The 17601-nt window shown below is 48.2% G+C and overlaps 1 protein-coding gene across 13 annotated transcripts in view; it reads left to right on the top strand.

Moving 5' to 3' along the window:
- GRK4 (G protein-coupled receptor kinase 4) overlaps window positions 1–17601 on the top strand; it is a 58542-nt gene that overhangs the window by 14095 nt on the left and 26846 nt on the right. For all 13 annotated transcript variants that reach the window (XM_061421007.1, XM_061420997.1, XM_061420995.1 and 10 more), the window contains 4 exons: window positions 1369–1464; window positions 7601–7713; window positions 11133–11210; window positions 16738–16841. In XM_061421007.1, coding sequence (XP_061276991.1) covers window positions 1369–1464; window positions 7601–7713; window positions 11133–11210; window positions 16738–16841 — 391 coding nt within the window. The remainder of the gene's footprint in view (window positions 1–1368; window positions 1465–7600; window positions 7714–11132; window positions 11211–16737; window positions 16842–17601) is intronic.

Below are 17601 nucleotides of genomic sequence, written 5' to 3'. Positions count from 1 at the left end.
TGGAGGGGTGGGGTGGTGGGGTGGAAGGGAGGTTCACGAGGGAGGGGATGTGTGTATGCAACGTGGCTGATTGATGATATACAGCAGAAACTGACAAAACATTGTAAAGCAGTTATATTCCAATAAAAACATCAGCCTACCTTCCTTGTTGTCATCGTCGTTTTTCAGTCGCTCAGTCGTGTCTGACTGTGACCCTGTGGACTACAGCACACCAGGCCCCTACCCATAGGTAACTATTACTCTGATTTATGTAAGTTTCAGCTGTTTTTGAAATTGATATCAGTGTAATTATACTGTCTGAATTCTTTTGTGTCCAACTTCCTTTGACTTCCCAGATAGCTCAGTTGGTAAAGAATCCTCCTGCAATGCAGGAGACCCCGGTTCGATTCCTGGGTTGGGAAGATCCCCTGGAGAAAGGAAAGGCTACCCACTCCAGTATTCTGGCCTGGAGAATTCCATGGACTGTATAATAGTCCACGGGGTCTCAAAGAGTCGGATACGACTGAGCAACTTTCACTCACTTTCCTTTACTCAGGATTGTTTTTGAAATCCGTTCATGCTGCAGGTGGTGTTCAGTTGTACTCAAATAGCACAGTTCTTTGCCCCTGCCCCAAGAAGACAACAGGAGTGCCTGTATCCGTCCACACAGCTGAAACTTCAGAGGAAGGAAGGTCATCAACAGTAAAGATGAAAGGGACTTCCCTGGTGGTCCAGTGGTTAAGAATCTGCCTTCCATTGCAGGGCATGGGGGTTTGATCCCTGCTTGGGGAACTACCATCCCAGATGCTCTGGGGCAGCTAAGCCCCTGCCCCTCAGCTACTGAGCCTGCTCACTGCAGCCTGGGCACTGCAACTGGAGAGAAGCCTGCAGGCTGCAGCTAGGACCTGGCACAGCCAAATAATAAATAAAAACATCTTTCTAAACTATTATCTAATTGCTCTTCCTACCATTCTTGTCTTGCTAGGGACAGTCCTCCTAGGCCTTTCAGAGGCTTGCATCCTCACCTCCGAGGTCTCTGCTCATGTGTGGCCCAGAGAGGCCTCTCCTGGTCCCATCTCAGCCCGACGAGCACCCTCCGCCTTTGCGTGGCCTGGTTTTGTTTCACACCATTTATCACTGTGTGTGTGTGCGTGTGCGTGTGCGCGTGTGCTCTGTCACTTCAGTCACGTCTGACTCTTTGCAGTCCTATGGACTGTAGCCCACCAGGCTCGTCTGTCCATGGGGTTCTCCAGGCAAGAATACTGGACTGGGTTGCCATGCCCTCCTCCAGGGGATCTTCCCAACCCAGGGATCACCTGAGTGGAAGTAAGTAGCTGTTAGAAATGCGTAGTTCTGAATGTTACAGAAATCCTTTTTTTTTCTTTTTAGGAGGGATTAACAAGAAAAGTGGCCGCAGTAAGAAATGGAGGGAGATGCTGAGACTTCCCCCGGTCAGCCAGTGCAGCGAGCTTCGCCAGTCTGTCGGTGAGTACGGAGGCGCGCCTGCCTCTCCGGAGGCCGCGTCTAGTGCGTGATGTTTCCCTCTGTTGGATGTTATTTTCTCTTGAGTGCCTTGTTTGTTTCAAATCCTCTATGATAGATTCTCCTTATACCATCGGGATTCTTCACAGGAAGAAACCGCATGGGTTTTCTAATGTGCGTTAGAAACATAAAGTATATGGCTATTGACTTTTTCATTAAAAAGGTCTTGGAAATTCCCTGGTGATCCAGTGAGTAGGACTCCACACTTTCTTTCACTGCTGTGGGCCCAGGTTCCGATCCCTGGTCGGGAAACTAAGATCCCACAAGCTGTGCAGCACGACCAAATAAATAAATAAAATTAAGAACATTCTGTAAGATGTAGTATAGGCCCATTGTTCTGGATAGAACTGAAGAGAAATGTGGCAATCATCCCCTCTAGAGGGGAACGCTGGTAACCCTTTTCCATTCTTCTTCCAAACAGTTCTCTATGCGTGTGGACAGGAATTCTTGATGGGAACTTCAGGAAAAGAGTGGTCAGATAAACAATAAGATGCGTCAGTGTCATGGGCCACTCTACAGCTGTGAGAGTGTTAGCCACAGGTCCTGACGTGAGCCAAGAACTCATGTGCAGAGCCGTGCGTGAGGGCAGCCATCACTGTTTGTTTAGAGATGTGATTTCCAGTTCAAAGGATATACATTCAAAGTGTTGATGTTCCCAAGTTGCCTCTGCAAACTCTGTCACCTTTCCCTTGCCTGGGACTTTGCTAACACTGATTGTTGCCAGTGTTTTTCATCTTTTTGTTGTTGTTCAGTCGCTTATTTGTATCCGACTCTTTGTGACCCCATGGACTGCGACATGCCAGGCTCACTGTCCGTCACTGTCTCCTGAAGTTTGCTCAGATTCATGTCAAATTGTAATTTGAAAAATGGTCTCATTTTAATTATGGATGGAATTGAGCAGTTTCCTTGGGTTTTTCAATTTTATTTTCTTCTAATTCATTTGTAAAATTTCTTTGTATGTGAAATGAGTTATCCTTTTATATTCAATGTGAATACATTTTCTATTTCTGCTCTTGCCTTTTGACTTGCAGTATTTTTTCAATATGGACGTTTTAATTTTTTATGTAGACAAATATATCAATATTTTTCTTCTTAGCCTCTGAACTTTTTGTTGTATTTAGGGAAGACACCTTTACTCCAAGATAACTTTTTTTTAATCTGTTTTTTCTTTAGTACCATTATAATTCCTTTTAAAGAAAGTTTAAATATTTTAACTATCAAAATTAACTTCAGATAGCATAAAGTCAGAGTATTTTTCCCCTAGAAAAACATATCCAACCTTATTATTTAACCTCAATACATCTTTTTTCTCATTATGTTTTAAAAACAACAATTTTTTTTAGATATAATTAGCATACCCTATAATTCACCTGTTTAAAGTGTATAATTCAGTGGTTTTTAATATATTCACAGAGTTGTGCAACCATTACCACAGTCAGTTTTTCAGTTTTACAACATTTCCATCACCTGGAAAGAAACCCCGTGCTCCCTGGTAGTGCTCCCGGTTCCCGCCCCCACGTCCAGCCACGGGCAGCCACGCATCCACCTCTGTGTCCATGGATCTGCCGATCCTGGACATTTCATATAGATGGGAACTGTACACTCTGTGGGCTTGTGTGACTGGCTTCTTTTCACTTAACCTCATCTCTTCAGAGTTCCTGCGCTGTGTGGCGTGGATCAGTACTTACCTCCTTTTGTTGTCAAATACTCTTCCACTGTACATGTTATACTTATCCATTCATCATTTCATAGACATTGAGTTGTTTTCCATTTTTTGTCTGTTATGAATAATATGGCTACAGTTCAGTTCAGTTGCTCAGTTGTGTCCGACTCTTTACGACCCCATGGACTGCAGCACGCCAGGCCTCCCTGTCCATCACCAACTCCCGAAGTTTACTCGAACTCATGTCCATTGAGTCGGTAACGCCATCCAACCAGCTAGCTCATCCTCTGTCTTCCCCTTCTCCTCCCGCCTTCAATCTTTCCCAGCATCATGGTCTTTTCTAACGAGTCAGTTCATCACATCAGGTGGCCAAAGTTATTCATGTACAAGTCTTTTTTAATTGTGGTAAAATAAACGTAACAGAAGTGGCCACTTTAACCGTTTTGAAGTGTGAAGTTCAGTGGTGTTTGTTTGGAGATTGTACGTGTGTCTGAGAAGGACCTCTGTCTGCCCTGTGCTGCCTACATGACGCAGATCTGTTGCAGCTCGGGGCTAGCTGCTCTGAGCCCTCGATTTCCTCAACGTCCCCGAGAGCGGCCCTCCCTGTCGTTGCCTCCTCACCGCTGAGGGACTTGGAACTGGAACCAGTTGCCTTCTGAGACACTTTTATTGTGAGAAACTGGCCCTTCCCTCGGAGAAGGCAATGGCACCCCACTCCGGTACTCTTGCCTGGAAAATCCCATGGACGGGGGAGCCTGGTGGGCTGCAGTCCATGGGGTCGCTAAGAGTCGGACACGACTGAGCGACTTCACTTTGACTTTTCACTTGTATGCATTGGAGAAGGAAGTGGCAACCCACTCCAGTGTTCTTGCCTGGAGAATCCCAGGGACGGGGAAGCCTGGTGGGCTGCCGTCTATGGGGTCGAGCAGAGTCGGACACGACTGAAGCGACTTAGCAGCAGCAGGCCCTTCCTTCCCATGCTTGCCGCCTCCCTCAGGTCACCAGTGCTCTTCCACAGGCTGGTGCCCCGGCCCCAGTGCACTGCCCCTCTCCCTGTCCACGGCCCGGGTCCTTCCAGATGGCCCTCGGACATGAGCATGTCCCACAGATGTCTTCAAAATGCCCGACTTGTAAGAATAACTGTGAAGGTCAAACGCGACGATCCACGGAGAGGACTTACAGGTGCCCTGGCACACAGTGAGAGGAGGAAATTCTCTCCTGTTGTTTGTTTTTACCTGCTCCTTCCAGGAAGGAGGGAGACTCCTTGGTATAGCATCTAGGCCTTTTGAAGCTGTGAGCTTTGTTTTTCCCCTTGAAGCTTCATTTGCCTCCACATTGGCCTCCCTGCGTGTCGTCTTTCAGCCTCTCTGAACTGCTTGTGGGGTTAGTCGCTTGCCTCTGTGTATCTTGGTCCATAGATGGTCCTAACAAATTAAAATCTGGTACAGTAGCATAGCATTATAGGGGATGTGTAGTCCATGCGATCTAGAAGCTGTTCAGTGTGGCTGGAGCCAGAAAGAAGAAACTGTTCTGACCTGAACTCACACTCCGCCGAGGAGCATGGAGCTGTTGGTTTCTAGTTTGTCTGTTTTTTGCTCCTTCTACGTTGTACTCACTAGTCATCCTTTTTGGTTTCCATTTTGTCCTCTTCGATTTCTTTCTTATTCTCTTATTACAGCCCCTCAAGTGATTGTTACTGCTTACTGTGTCCCTCTGGATCTTTGCATTTTGCAGTTAATTTTTTGTTCTTTCTTAGAGGTTTTGTCTCTCCTTAGCTGCTGGGAATGCCTCTGAGACGTCCCTACCTCTGAATCAACCTTCTTTTGTCATGTTTAGCATTTACTGGAGCCTTTAATCTTGGGCCTGGGAGAATTTAATGTATATTTAATTATAAAACTTATGTATGCTTAATTATAAAGTTTAATATGTGTCTAATTTAAGAGAGGGGCTTCCTCTGTGGTCACGTGGTTCGACTTTCCTGGGCACCCCTCTGTTGCATGGGGTTCTGGAAGGTGGGTGGGTCAGCGAGGTCCATCTGGACGGAGCCTGTGTTCCAGGGGCCACAGCGCTGCCCCACTTTACCAGCTCAGCGTGTAGTTCCTCCAGCCGGGCTCTGCCTCCCTGGGGTCTCAGTGTCTCTCTTGTCAGATACCCACATTCTGCAAAGTGGCTTCAGCCTGAAGTCCCCTGGACTGCAGTTGTGTTCAGGCCTGGGCGGGCTTCCTGGTCTCTGAGGACTCGCTGGTGGCTCCTTTATCGGTCCTGCGCTGTTGGCTTTCTCTCTTCCTGTTGTTCAGTTGCTCAGTCGGGTCCTACTGTTGTGTGTGTGTGTCTGACTCTTTACAACCCCATGGACTGTAGCCCACCAGGCTTCTCTGTCCGTGGCATTTCCCAGGTGAGAATACTGGAGTGGGTTGCCATTTCCTCCTCCAGGGCATCTTCCTGACCCAGGGATCAAACCCGTGTCTCTTGCATTGCAGGCGGTTTCTTTACCGCTGAGCCACGTGGGAAGCCCATGCAGTGCTCAGGTCTCTTGACTCCTGGGACACCTGCATTCTTCTTTCCGCGTCAGGTCTCTTGACCCCCGGGACACCTGCATTCTTCTTTCCGCGTCAGGTCTCTTGACCCCCGGGACACCTGCATTCTTCCTTCCGCGTCAGGTCTCTTGACCCCCGGGACACCTGCATTCTTCCTTCCGCGTCAGGTCTCTTGACCCCCGGGACGCCTGCATTCTTCCTTCCGCGTCAGGTCTCTTGACCCCCGGGACGCCTGCATTCTTCCTTCCGCGTCAGGTCTCTTGACCCCCGGGACGCCTGCATTCTTCCTTCCGCGTCAGGTCTCTTGACCCCCGGGACGCCTGCATCCTTCCTTCCGCGTCAGGCTTCATCCTCCGCTGTGGTTTTGTCTGTGGTCCTTGGAGGAGGAGCCTGGGTGAGAAGGCCGGCAGACCCGTGCTCCATCTGCCACCCCGCTGGAAACCGGGAAGATCTACGAACCTCCGAGTGTGGGGGCAAAGCCTTTACAGCTCCCAGCTTTGGACTTCCCTGGCTGTCCAGGGGTTAAGCCTCCGTGCTTCCACTGCAGGGGTCACGGGTTAGATGCCTGGTCCCCCAGTGGTGAGGACCCCACACTTCCACTGCAGGGGGCGAGGGCTGGAAGCCTAGTCCCCCAAAGAAGTTCCACCTGCTGCGAGGTGCAGCCACAAACAAAAAACAAACCAAAAAACCTCTCAACTTTTAAAAACATCACCCCTTTAACTACTTTATATCCTGTGTTTTTTAAATGAAATGAGTGAGTATCCCTAAATAAAATGTGGTAGCTGAGTTGGATAAAGTGGGTGGCAGAATTTTTGCCAAACTGCTGCTGACATTTGTTGAAACAAGCAGTTGTGCAATGGGAAACATGGTTTTATATCCTTGGCTGCATTCCCCACATGCAGACTCAGTGATCTAAACAGGATTTCGTTCCTACTTATACCTGGCATTAATAAACCCTTCAGTTGAAGAGTTTGTTAGGGCCTGCTTGATTTTCATGAGTTTCACTTAATTCTTCACCTTTATAGCTGGTTTAGGAATGTGAAAAAAGTGAAGGTGTTGCTCAGTTCTGTCTGACTGTCTGTCCATGGGATTCTCTAGGCAAGAATATGGGAGTGGGTTGCCATACGCTTCTCCAGGGGATTTTCCCGACCCAGGGATCGAACCCAGATCTCCTGCTTTGCAGGCACATTCTTTACCATCTGAGCCATAGGAATATCTGAACATAATTATGCTCAAGTTCAGAGCCACTGCTAAAAGAGCAACTGATTTTCTTGCTGAAGTTTAAATCGACCTATTTTGAACATAGGATTTTGCCTTATAGTCCTTGTGACACTTTTGCCAAATTTTAGTGCCTTGTTCTCAAGATAATATGAGTGTTTGGGGTAAGGTAAGGTATACAATATATTATCCCACCAGAGAGCAAAAAAAAAATGGTTAAAAAATCGTTAAAAATATATTTGTTAACTTGTGAAAGAATAGAAATGTATCAAAACAAAAAAGTTTTCAAAAATCTAAAGTAGTATGTTCCTGTGATGAATTTCACATGCGTGTAATTTGTGCCTAACACACGGAGTGGGTGGAGTCGTGGGAGGACCGACCCAGCGCCCTTTCCTGCCCCTGGGTTCCCCAGGGAACCCCCCCCTTTCCTCTGGTGGGGAGCAGGGAATTCCCAGTCCGTCTCCACACACCTTTCTTCATCTGTTCTTCCAACTGCCTTTGGCACTTTAATTTTAAATATCCGTGATAACCCAGTGTGAACTAGTAAACAAAACTGTGGTCTCAACAATAACACTGCGAGTGCTGTTTCTGCTGTGCACTGTGTCAAGTAAAAGTAGTGAGGTTCAGAAAAGCTTGTGTGTGTTGTCTTCTCTTCACCCAGAGAAGGACTACAGCAGCCTCTGTGACAAGCAGCCGATCGGAAGACTCCTCTTCAGGCAGTTCTGCGACACGAAAGGGGATCTGAAGAGGCGGATTGAGTTCCTGGATGCAGTGGTGAGTGATTTATCGCCGCGTTGAGCCGCCCGAGCCCGGGCTTTTCAAAAAAATGGAAAACTCGCTTGAGGGCTCTCTCAGGCGATCAGACCCTGCAGCGCGGTGAGGGCACAGAGACTAGCGGTCCTGACGGCGCGCCCTGTTGGGTTAAAGCGGATAAAGTCGTAGTTCATACAGATTGCTTCCCAAGCTTCGGAGAGTCAAAGGTGTTTACGATGTAGCTTTGAAGCGTGCTGCTTTCCCTTGCAAGAAGGCTAAAGAGCTGGTGAAGGCAGCGCTTGAGAGCCGCCTCCTCCAGGCGCCCTGAGTGCTTGGAGACGCTTCCACCCAGAGCACGCACAGGGAAGAAGCCAGCGCAGGAAGCAGAGTCACAGTGAATGGAGTTGACCGTCCTTCTAAGTCTGCCTGACATCTCTGTGTCTCCAGCTCGACGTTCACCCTGATTTCCTTCTAGGTTAGGAGATGTTGTGTTTCTGAAACCATATAGATAGCACCGGCAAGACTAGAAGCTTCAACACTATAAAATTCAGAAGCGGCTTAATGGACAGTTGGGAGTTGTGCCCAGATTATGACACTTCCCTCGCTGCTTTGGCCTGTCCCAGTCACATGAGCAAATGTGTATTGACTCCATACTGTATGCAAAGGACTAGCCTATATCATGGGGATTTTAGTCATTTTTTCCCCCTTGACTTAGCTTTTTAGAAATACGTACCTATATGTATTCTTTCGGAAAACTGTGTGGGGCCCTTGCCTGTTTTGTTGTTTGCTCGTGCTCTGGGAGCTCCCCGGCTCTCCTCTCTGGTGCCTGGACTGGGCTGAGAGATGGCTGTGAGGGAGACAGTCAGAGCTTCCTTTTGAAGGCTTCTCAGATGGCACTAGTGGTAAGGAACAACCTGCCTGCCAGTGCAGGAGACATAGGGGACACGGGTTCCATCCCTGGGTCGAGAAGATCCCCTGGAGCAAGGCGTGGCAGCTCACTCCAGTGTTCTTACCTGGGCAGTCCCATGGGCAGGGGAGCCCAGCAGTTCATGGGCGTGGCAGCTCACTCCATTGTTCTTACCTGGGCAGTCCCATGGGCAGGGGAGCCCAGCAGTTCATGGGCGTGGCAGCTCACTCCTATGTTCTTACCTGGGCAGTCCCATGGGCAGGGGAGCCCAGCAGTTCATGGGCGTGGCAGCTCACTCCTATGTTCTTACCTGGGCAGTCCCATGGGCAGGGGAGCCCAGCAGTTCATGGGCCCATATGGTTGTGCAGAGTTGGACGCAACTGAAGTGGCTGAGCATGCGTGCTCCCTTTTTTAAACTCTCTCTTTTGTCCTGGCCTGCAGTCGATGCAAACGCTGCATTAGTTTCAGGTGTGCATCCGAGTCTTCCGATGAATCGTGACCCCTTTAGCTTCTAGGTGCCTGGCTTGCTGGCTGTGGCAGCAGGATTAGTCTTTCGATGGTAGCCTTGTGGTGCATAAGCCACACCAGCGTATGCCACCAGGCATCACTGTGGCTCCGTCTCTCCTTGTATGGGTGATGCCAGGTTCTTTGAGCTCCTTGAGTGGACAGATGGCATCTTATCCATTTCCTTCCCCTGGCCGCTGACATGGTTTTTCGCTCTGTTCCGGTGTCAGTGTTTGTTGAATGAATTATATCAGTCAGGGGCCAAGGAAAGACATGGAAATGGTAACAGATAGGCTGAGAGATTTATTGCAAGGAATCAGCATACATGACGGTGTGATCTGGCTGGAGGTGGGAAATCCGTTGCTCAGACCATCAGGAAGGGCAGGATAGGACTCTCCAGCAGTGGGGTGAAACTGCTCTCCTCAGGCAGAACTTCTCGAGGAAGCCTCAGCTCTGCTTGAAAGGCCTTTGCGCTGGTTGAACAAGGCCCTCCCAGATTACCTGGGATTGAAGTCAACCGAGAGAGACTTGGCCACATCTACAAACACCCAGCAACACCGGGTTAGTGTTTGAGCACCTGCAGACGGCCACCCATCTGGTTGGCACGTCAGAGGCCATCATGGAGTCACAACACTTTCTCTCCCAGCAACACTGGGTTAGTGTTTGAGTACCTAGAGTTGGCCACCCGTCTGGTTGGCACGTCAGAGGCCATCACGGAGTCATAACACTTGCTCTCCCATCAGTTGTCCATTGTATTGCATCCAGAACTCCTGGAACTTGAGTTGAGCAGTCCGTGCGTGAACAGAGTCGCAGCACTTTCTCTCCCATCGATTGCCCGTTGTGTCGTATCTGGAGCTCCTGGAGCTTGAGTCGAGCAGTCTTTGCATAAACAGTGTGCCAGCCAGTGTGCTGGTGAGTGTGATGCCCTGAATGGAGAGGGTGAAGTCGGCTCTGGGAGGGCAGCCAGCCGAGGCCACGGCCCCTGTGCCAGGCCTGAGCAGAGTGCGAGGGAGGAGGCTGTTTGCTGGCACGAGCCCTCCATCCTGGAGTCCTCTCTGTGCATTCAGTAGAGCAGCTTCCCTGGGTCTTCGTTCCCCGCCTCTCTCAACTCCATCTGGCTTTCGGCTTCACTGCTCTTCAGGGCCCCACTTGCAGAACCTGGGCTTCGTGAGGCCTCTGCATCCTCCTGTCTGCCTGGCTGGGGACTCTGCGGAACAACTTGTTGAAATTCTCTTATCTCGGCCTTGGCAATCTCCCTCTTGTCTCTCTCTCTCCTCTCTGTCTTCCCATTCCTTGTTCCTTGCTCATCCTCGATGGGTGTTTAGATACTGATCAGGTGCTGCCTGTGACTTCATTTTCTGGCCTGGGTGCTGTCACCTGCCCTCCGGTTGATCCCTGACACGTGTGTGTGAATGGCTCCTGCTCAGGTGTTGCGGACTGACTTCCTTGGGAGCACTGCACATAGGTGTCTGAGTGCCTCTTGGGCTTTCCTGAAACACCGTTGCCTAGGCCAGCCCAAGTTGTTCATCTTACTCCATTCTATTTGGCCACACTTAAGGGCTGAAAATGCAGTAGGATACAGGGAGCACTGTGCACGTGTTCCTTACTACACTGTGTTAGTTGCCCAGTCGTGCCTGACTCTTTGCAACCCCATGGACTGCAGCCCACCAGGCTCTTCTGTTCATGAGATTTTCCAGGCAAGGATACTGGAGTGGGTTGCCATTTCCTTCTCCAGGGGATCTTCCCGACCCAGGGATTGAACCCAGGTCTCCTGCACTGCAGGCATATTCTTTACCGACTGAGCTACAAGGGAAGCCTACTACATTATCGATCCTTTAAAAACAGGCCGGTTTTTCCCCTCATGGCCATCAGTTTTACAAAGAAGAGCTGCAGATACTTGATCAAAAGAGCTGCTCACTGGTTCTCAAGGCACCAAGTCAATTCCACAAGTCAGAGGATTTTTGAAACCTTAAAAAGTCCACAAAGAAGCTTAACTAACATTTTTCTTTTCTGTTGTCTCTGCAATCAGGCAGAATATGAAGTGGCCGCTGATGAGGACCGAAGACACTGTGGGCTCCTGGTCTTGGACAAGTTCTTCGGGGGAAAGGTGCGTTCCCTTCTTTAGCATAAAGATTTGTAAATGACTTAAATAATTAGAGCACATGGCCATGTTTACTTCGTTGGAATAAGTAAGTAATGAAATGACTCCATTTTACTTTGGAGTCAAAGCCCATTTGGGTCTGAACCACCTCTGCCACTCTCTCACTGTGGGACTATCTTTGTGCCCACTAGACGTTCCACGGAGAGCGTAGAGGAGAGGTTGCATTTATGTAGCTTTTAAATCTTTTTTATTAATTTCTTTTTTCTTCCTCACCTTCTCTGAAGAAAAACTAAAATAGCAAGGGAAGTTGTCAAGGAGAAAGGTGCAGTGTGAAGAGTTGCCCTGGTCGACACAACAAGTACGGAAGCGGGAGGGGCAGCGGTGCCTGCTCCTGCTGCTGTTCAGTCGCTCAGTCGTGTCTGACTCTCTGCGACCCATGAATAGCAACCTGCCAGGCTTCCCCGTCCTTCATTATCTCCGGGAGTTTGCCCACACTCATGTGCCATCCAGCCATCTCATCCTCTGTCAGCCCCTTATCCTGCCTCAATCTTTCCCAGCATAAGGGTCTTCTCCAATGTCAGCTCTTCACATCAGGTGTCCAGAGTATTGGAGATCAAGCTTCAGCATCAGTCCTTCCAATGAATATTTAGGGTTGATCTCCTTCAGGATTGACTGGTTTGATGTCCTTGCTGTCCAAGGGGCTCTCAGGAGTCTTCTCCAGCACCACAGTTCAGTTCTTTCATGCTTAGCCTTCCTGATGGTCCAACTCTCACATCTGTATGTGACTACTGGAAAAACCATGGCCTTTGACTATACAGACTTTTTGTCAACAAAGTGATATCTCTGTGTTTTAGTATGCTGTCTACGTTTATTATAGCTTTTCTTCCAAGGAGCAAGTGTCTTTTAATTTCATGGCTACAGTCACCATCCACAGTGATTTTGGAGCCAAGAAAATAAAGTCTGTCACCGTTTCCACTTTTTCCCCTTCTCTTTGCCATGAAGTGAAGGGACCGGTTGCCATGATCTTACTTTTTTGAACTTTGAGCTTTAAGCCAGCTTTTCTACTCTCCTCTTTCACCTTCATCAAGAGGCTCTTTAGTTCCTCTTTGCTTTTTGCCATTAGGGTGGTGTCATCTGCATATCTGAGGTTATTGATATTTCTCTGGGCAATCTTGATTCCAGCTTGTGCTTCATCCAGCCTGGCATTTCGCATGATTTACTCTGCATATAAAGTTACACAAGCATGGTGACAGTATACAGCCTTGACATACTCTTTTCTCAATTTGGAACCAGTCTGTTGTTCCATGTCTGGTTCTAACTGTTGCTTCTTGACCTGCATACAGATTTCTTAGGAGGCAGGTAAAAGTGGTCTGGTATTCCCATCTGTGTAAGAATTTTCCACATTTTGTTGTGATCCACACAGTCAAAGGCTTTAGTATAGTCAATGAAGCGGAAGTAGATGTTTTTCTGGAATTCTCTTGCTTTTTCTGTGATCCAGCGGATGTTGTCAATTTGATCTCTGATTCCTCTGCCTTTTCTAAATCCTGCTTGTACATCTGGAAGTTCTCTGTTCATATACTGTTGAAGCCTCTTGTGGAGAATTTTGAACATTACTTTGCTAGTGTGTGAGATGAGTGCAACTGTGTGGTAGTTTGAACATTCTTTGGCATTGCCCTTTTTTGGGGAATGGAATGAAAACTGACCTTTTCCAGTCCTGTGGCTACTGCTGAGTTTTCCAAATTTGCTGGCATATTGAGTGCAGCACTTCCACAGCATCATCTTTTAAGATTTGAAATAACTCAGCTGGAGTTTCATCACTTCTAGTTTTGTTCATAGTAATGCTTCCTAAGGCCCACTTGACCTCACACTCCAGGATGGCTTACAAACAACAGAATTTATTGCTCACACATCTGGAAGCTGATAGCCAGCACCTCCTTGCTGTGTCGTTAAGTGGTGGAAGAGGTGTGAGGTGTCTCTGGAACCTCCACTATAAGGGCTCCAGCCCCACTCACAGGAGCTCCATCCTCTTGATCTAAGCATCTCCCAAGGCTCTGCCTCCCAGTATCATCACTTTGGGGGTTAGGAATTCAACATACATATTTGGGGCACACATTCAGATTGGAGCAGTCGTATATAGGACATCCTGAGTATTTATACACATTAGGGAGAAAGAAAGCTGCGAGAGCTAGTAAATGAATTCAGCAAGCTTGCAGGATCCTAGGTCACTAAACAAACTTCTATTGTGTTTCTATACACTATCATTTAAAGTCCAAAAATGAAACTAAATCAACTCCATTTACAACAGCATAAAAAAGAGTAGACGAGTTAGCAGTGATTGTTTATAACGAAAGAAGTGCAACATTTAACACACCGAGAACTTCAAAACATCATTCAAAGAAAGTAAAGCAGAACTGTAATAAAATGGAAAGGCATCCTGCGTTCACAAGTTAATTAATTAACAAGTAGATCTTAGAATCCATACACATACTGAAAGGGTCATGAATAGTTACAACAATCTTAAAAAGCAAAGTTGGAGGACTTAACACCTCTCAATTTCAAAACTTACTACAAGGCTACAGGACAGTATGGTCCTGGCATGAGGACAGACATATAGATCAACAGAACAGAACTGAGAGTCTGGAAGCTGTCAGTTGACTTAAGGCTGCCAGGACTATTCATTCGGGGAAAGGAGAGTCTTTTCCATAAATGGTGCCGGGACAGCCGGGTACCCATGTGCAGAAGAAGGAAGTTGGACCCTTATTTAATACTGTATACAAAAAGTAACTTGACTGTGAACACCGTACTGCTCCTAGAGGAAGCCTCTCAGGCGTGACTCTTAGCTGTAGAACTTCAGGTGTGAAGCTTCACGACCTCAATTTAGACGGTGGGTTCTCATGTGACATTGAAAGGACAGCAACAAAAGAAAACAACAGATAAACTGGACTTCATCAAAGTACAGTGCTTCAAAGAGCACCGTGAAGAAGAGAGGCGGAAGAGAGTGGGGGACATACGAGCAGGCCAGTGTCGGACTCGGATCGGGCACCCAAGATGCGTAAGCAGCTCTTGGAGTCCAACAGTAGAAGACAGCCCGAGTTTAAAAATAATGCAGGTTTGTGTTTTTAACAGAGGATAATAAGCATATATCTGCAAAATCTACCCCCTCTCCGTCCCCACTGGTGGACCTTCCCATCAGAGTTCTCATTGTCCAAAACTTTAAAAAGTAAGGCACTGGGTCCTTTGGTAAATTTTCGCTGGCAATTACCTTTCCTGAAAAATAAGTATTGTTCCTTAATTTAAAGCCGCAGAAGGAATCTCTATTCCGCTTTCCTTGTGCTTGGTATCAGGCCAGTGGTCCCATCCTTAGCTTGCTGCACTTAGCTTGCCTCATGTCTCTGCTCATGGGGGATCTGAGCACTGCTTTTCCTTCCTGTGGAAATAGATTTCTGTTAGTGTGTTTTCTAAGACACTGAAGGAAGGATCTCTATTTGGAGTAAGTCATTAAATAGTCTTCATAGAATTAACCTGCTGTTTAATTTAGCTTTAGGAAATTGAGACCTTTGGAGGGGAAATAATACTATGGAAAACCCTAAGAGCTATGTCTGTAAAACGTGTATTTTTGAGACAAGTGTTGGAATTTAATGGCTTTGTCTGCTGGAAATTTTGTCTTGTTTTCTGTTTGGCCCCGTGCCTGGAACAATGCGCATTTGATGAGTCAGTGAGTGACCAAACTTGTTTACCCTCATCGTAGCCTCTCCGTGTAGGAAGAAAGTAGCCTTGGGGGCACACTGCTCAGGTGAGGCTCCACTGCTGTTTCTGTGGCTGCACCAGAACGTTCCGTAGTTTGTCAAGCCTCTTCCATCAGGTTGTTATGAGGCTAAATGACATAATGCATCAGTTGTTTTAGGCAATTTGAATGACAGCTATTAATCATTATTAGTTATAACAGTATTATTGGTTTTGGGGGGAAATGTGAGTTTACTTCTTATATATGTCTACCAGTAGTTCAGCAGAGAAGGCAAATGGCACCCCACTCCAGTACTCTTGCCTGGAGATTCCCATGGATGGAGGAGCCTGGTTGACTGCAGTCTATGGGGTCACTACGAGTCGGACATGATGAGTTGGACACGACTGAGCGACTTCACTTTCATTTTTCACTTTCATGCATTGGAGAAGGAAGTGGCAACCCACTCCAGTGTTCTTGCCTGGAGAATCCCAGAGACGGGGGAGCCTGGTGGGCTGCCATCTCTGGGGTCGCACAGAGTTGGACACGACTGACATGACTTAGCAGCGGCAGCAGTTCAGCATCTTTGATAATGAACTTTGATTTGTAGAAAACAAAAAGTTGTATTGTGGTTATTCAGCTACCCCACAGCCAGAAATCAGTAAGTTCAATGTACAGTTGAATGTGATCTGTGTATTTTTTTTCAATAAATCAGGACAGCAGTTTTGCTGTGTGTTTTCTTTTTCCAGAATCCTCTTCGTGAGGGTCAGGAGAGGGGAGAGCTGGTGTGTGGGGATGTTGTTGAGAATATAGACTCCTAGAGCCTTTTTGCAGAGCAGTTTTGCAATAAATACCAGTGTTATAAATGTGTGTATCTTTTGAGCTAGTATTTCTCCCTCTAGGAATCTACCTTATAAAACACAGCTGTGGAAAACGTTCACAGCAGTGATGTTTGCCGTGGCGAGAACTGGCAACGAACTGTTGAGGGGGCAGAAGCCCATTCTCTAGAAGCCATGCAGTCATTGAGGAAGCAGGGTAGCTCTGTGGGTGTCAGCATATACCTACCGCGCTATACATGTATTTATCCCTTTTCTGTGAGGGGGGAAGATGTGTCTGTTTCTGAGTGTGTGTGTTTACATTTTCAATTGTGATTAAAAAAAAACCAAATTTCCCATCGTAACCATTTCGAGGCGTACAGTTCAGTAGAGTTAAGTGCGTTCATACTGACGTGCAGACTGTCAACCACCGCCCGTCTCCTGGACGGTTTTCATCTTGCACAACTGTGGCTCTGTCCCCATTAAACACTAACTCCCACTGCCCCTGCCCGCAGCCCCTGGCCCCCTACCATCTGCTTTCTGTCTGTGAATCTGACTAGTCCAGGGACCTCATGTAAGGAGAATCATACAGTATATTTCTTTTTGAGACTGGCTTATGTCACTTAGCGTAGTGTCCTTAAGGTTCCTCCATGTGGTAACAGGTCTTAGAATTCCTTTCTTTTTTGAGGCTGAACAATATCAGTGTCTGAGTTTGCATCCCCCACTGCTGGGCACTTGGGTGGCTCCTGTGCCTCCAGTGTCGGGGACCATGCTGCGCACATGCCTGTACGGGCGTCTTTGGGGCTTGCAGGGGATGGCTGGAAGAGGCAGCTGACACGGCACTCCAGACAGCGAGGCTGGTGGGGGCAGAGGGGGCGCCCAGACCGTCCCTTCATCCCCTTCACGGTGTGGCTGTTGTCAATAAGCACGAGATTCTGCCTTCAGCTGGTCATTCATGAAATCACTAACTGTCGCGTTTGGTTTGTGCCGTCTGAAGGGTTCGCCAGCCCCTCTTCCAGAAATACCTGAACACGTGGTGCTCAAGTGCAGGCAGAGACTGTGGGAGGACCCATCCAAAGACATCTTCGAGGAGTGCACCAGGTGAGTGGGTGCACGCGGCCGGGGGCTCTGCCAGGGCCGGGGTCCCGCAGCCTCTGCGCGGGGGCGTGTCCTCGCTGGATTAGGGCGGTCCCCTCCACCGTCAGGCGGATGAGGAGTGATGACCACACATGCACAGGGGCACCCTGAAGCGCCAGGTCGCGAGCGTGGCTTTGCTGCCTGCCCGGCCCCTCTGCCTAGCCCCATAGAGCGGGCACTGAAAATATCTCTTCTGCAGACCTTTGCAGTCAGGACAGGAACATCCCGAGTCCAAGCAGTCACCTGAGTTCAGCTTCCTCGCGTGCTCAGGAGGAAAGAGTGGTAGCTGAAGTGACCTGGCCCCAGGCGTGGAGTTGTTTGTAAGCAGACGGGTGTCAGTCATTCCCTCAACACGCGCCCGCTGAGCCCTGCCCTGTCGGGACGGGAGTCTGCTCCCTGTGGCGGCCATAAGGTGAGGCTGACCCAGGAGCCCGGAGCTGAGGGCAGGCTGTTAGCAGGGCCGAGTGTCTGAACACCCCAGAGAGGCTCCTTCTTTGCCCTTCCTGCTTCTGCTGTTGAAACTCTGTTCTGATGTTGAAAACCGTGGGAGTTGCTCATGACTGAAGAGACTGGTCCGAAATTCTGCCTTCTCTGTGCAGAAACTTCAAGAGATGGACATAACAGCTGATAATCTTTAAACAGGTGTTGGTATTCCGACATCTGTTTGGTTAGTTCATTTGACAGGTGGCTCTCCACTCCTACATGTTTATTAACTGTCATTTAC

The sequence above is a fragment of the Bos javanicus genome, chromosome 6 (genome assembly GCF_032452875.1).
Source record: "Bos javanicus breed banteng chromosome 6, ARS-OSU_banteng_1.0, whole genome shotgun sequence".
NCBI classification, from domain to species: Eukaryota; Metazoa; Chordata; class Mammalia; order Artiodactyla; family Bovidae; genus Bos; species Bos javanicus.
This window is presented reverse-complemented; position numbering and strand designations above follow the sequence as displayed.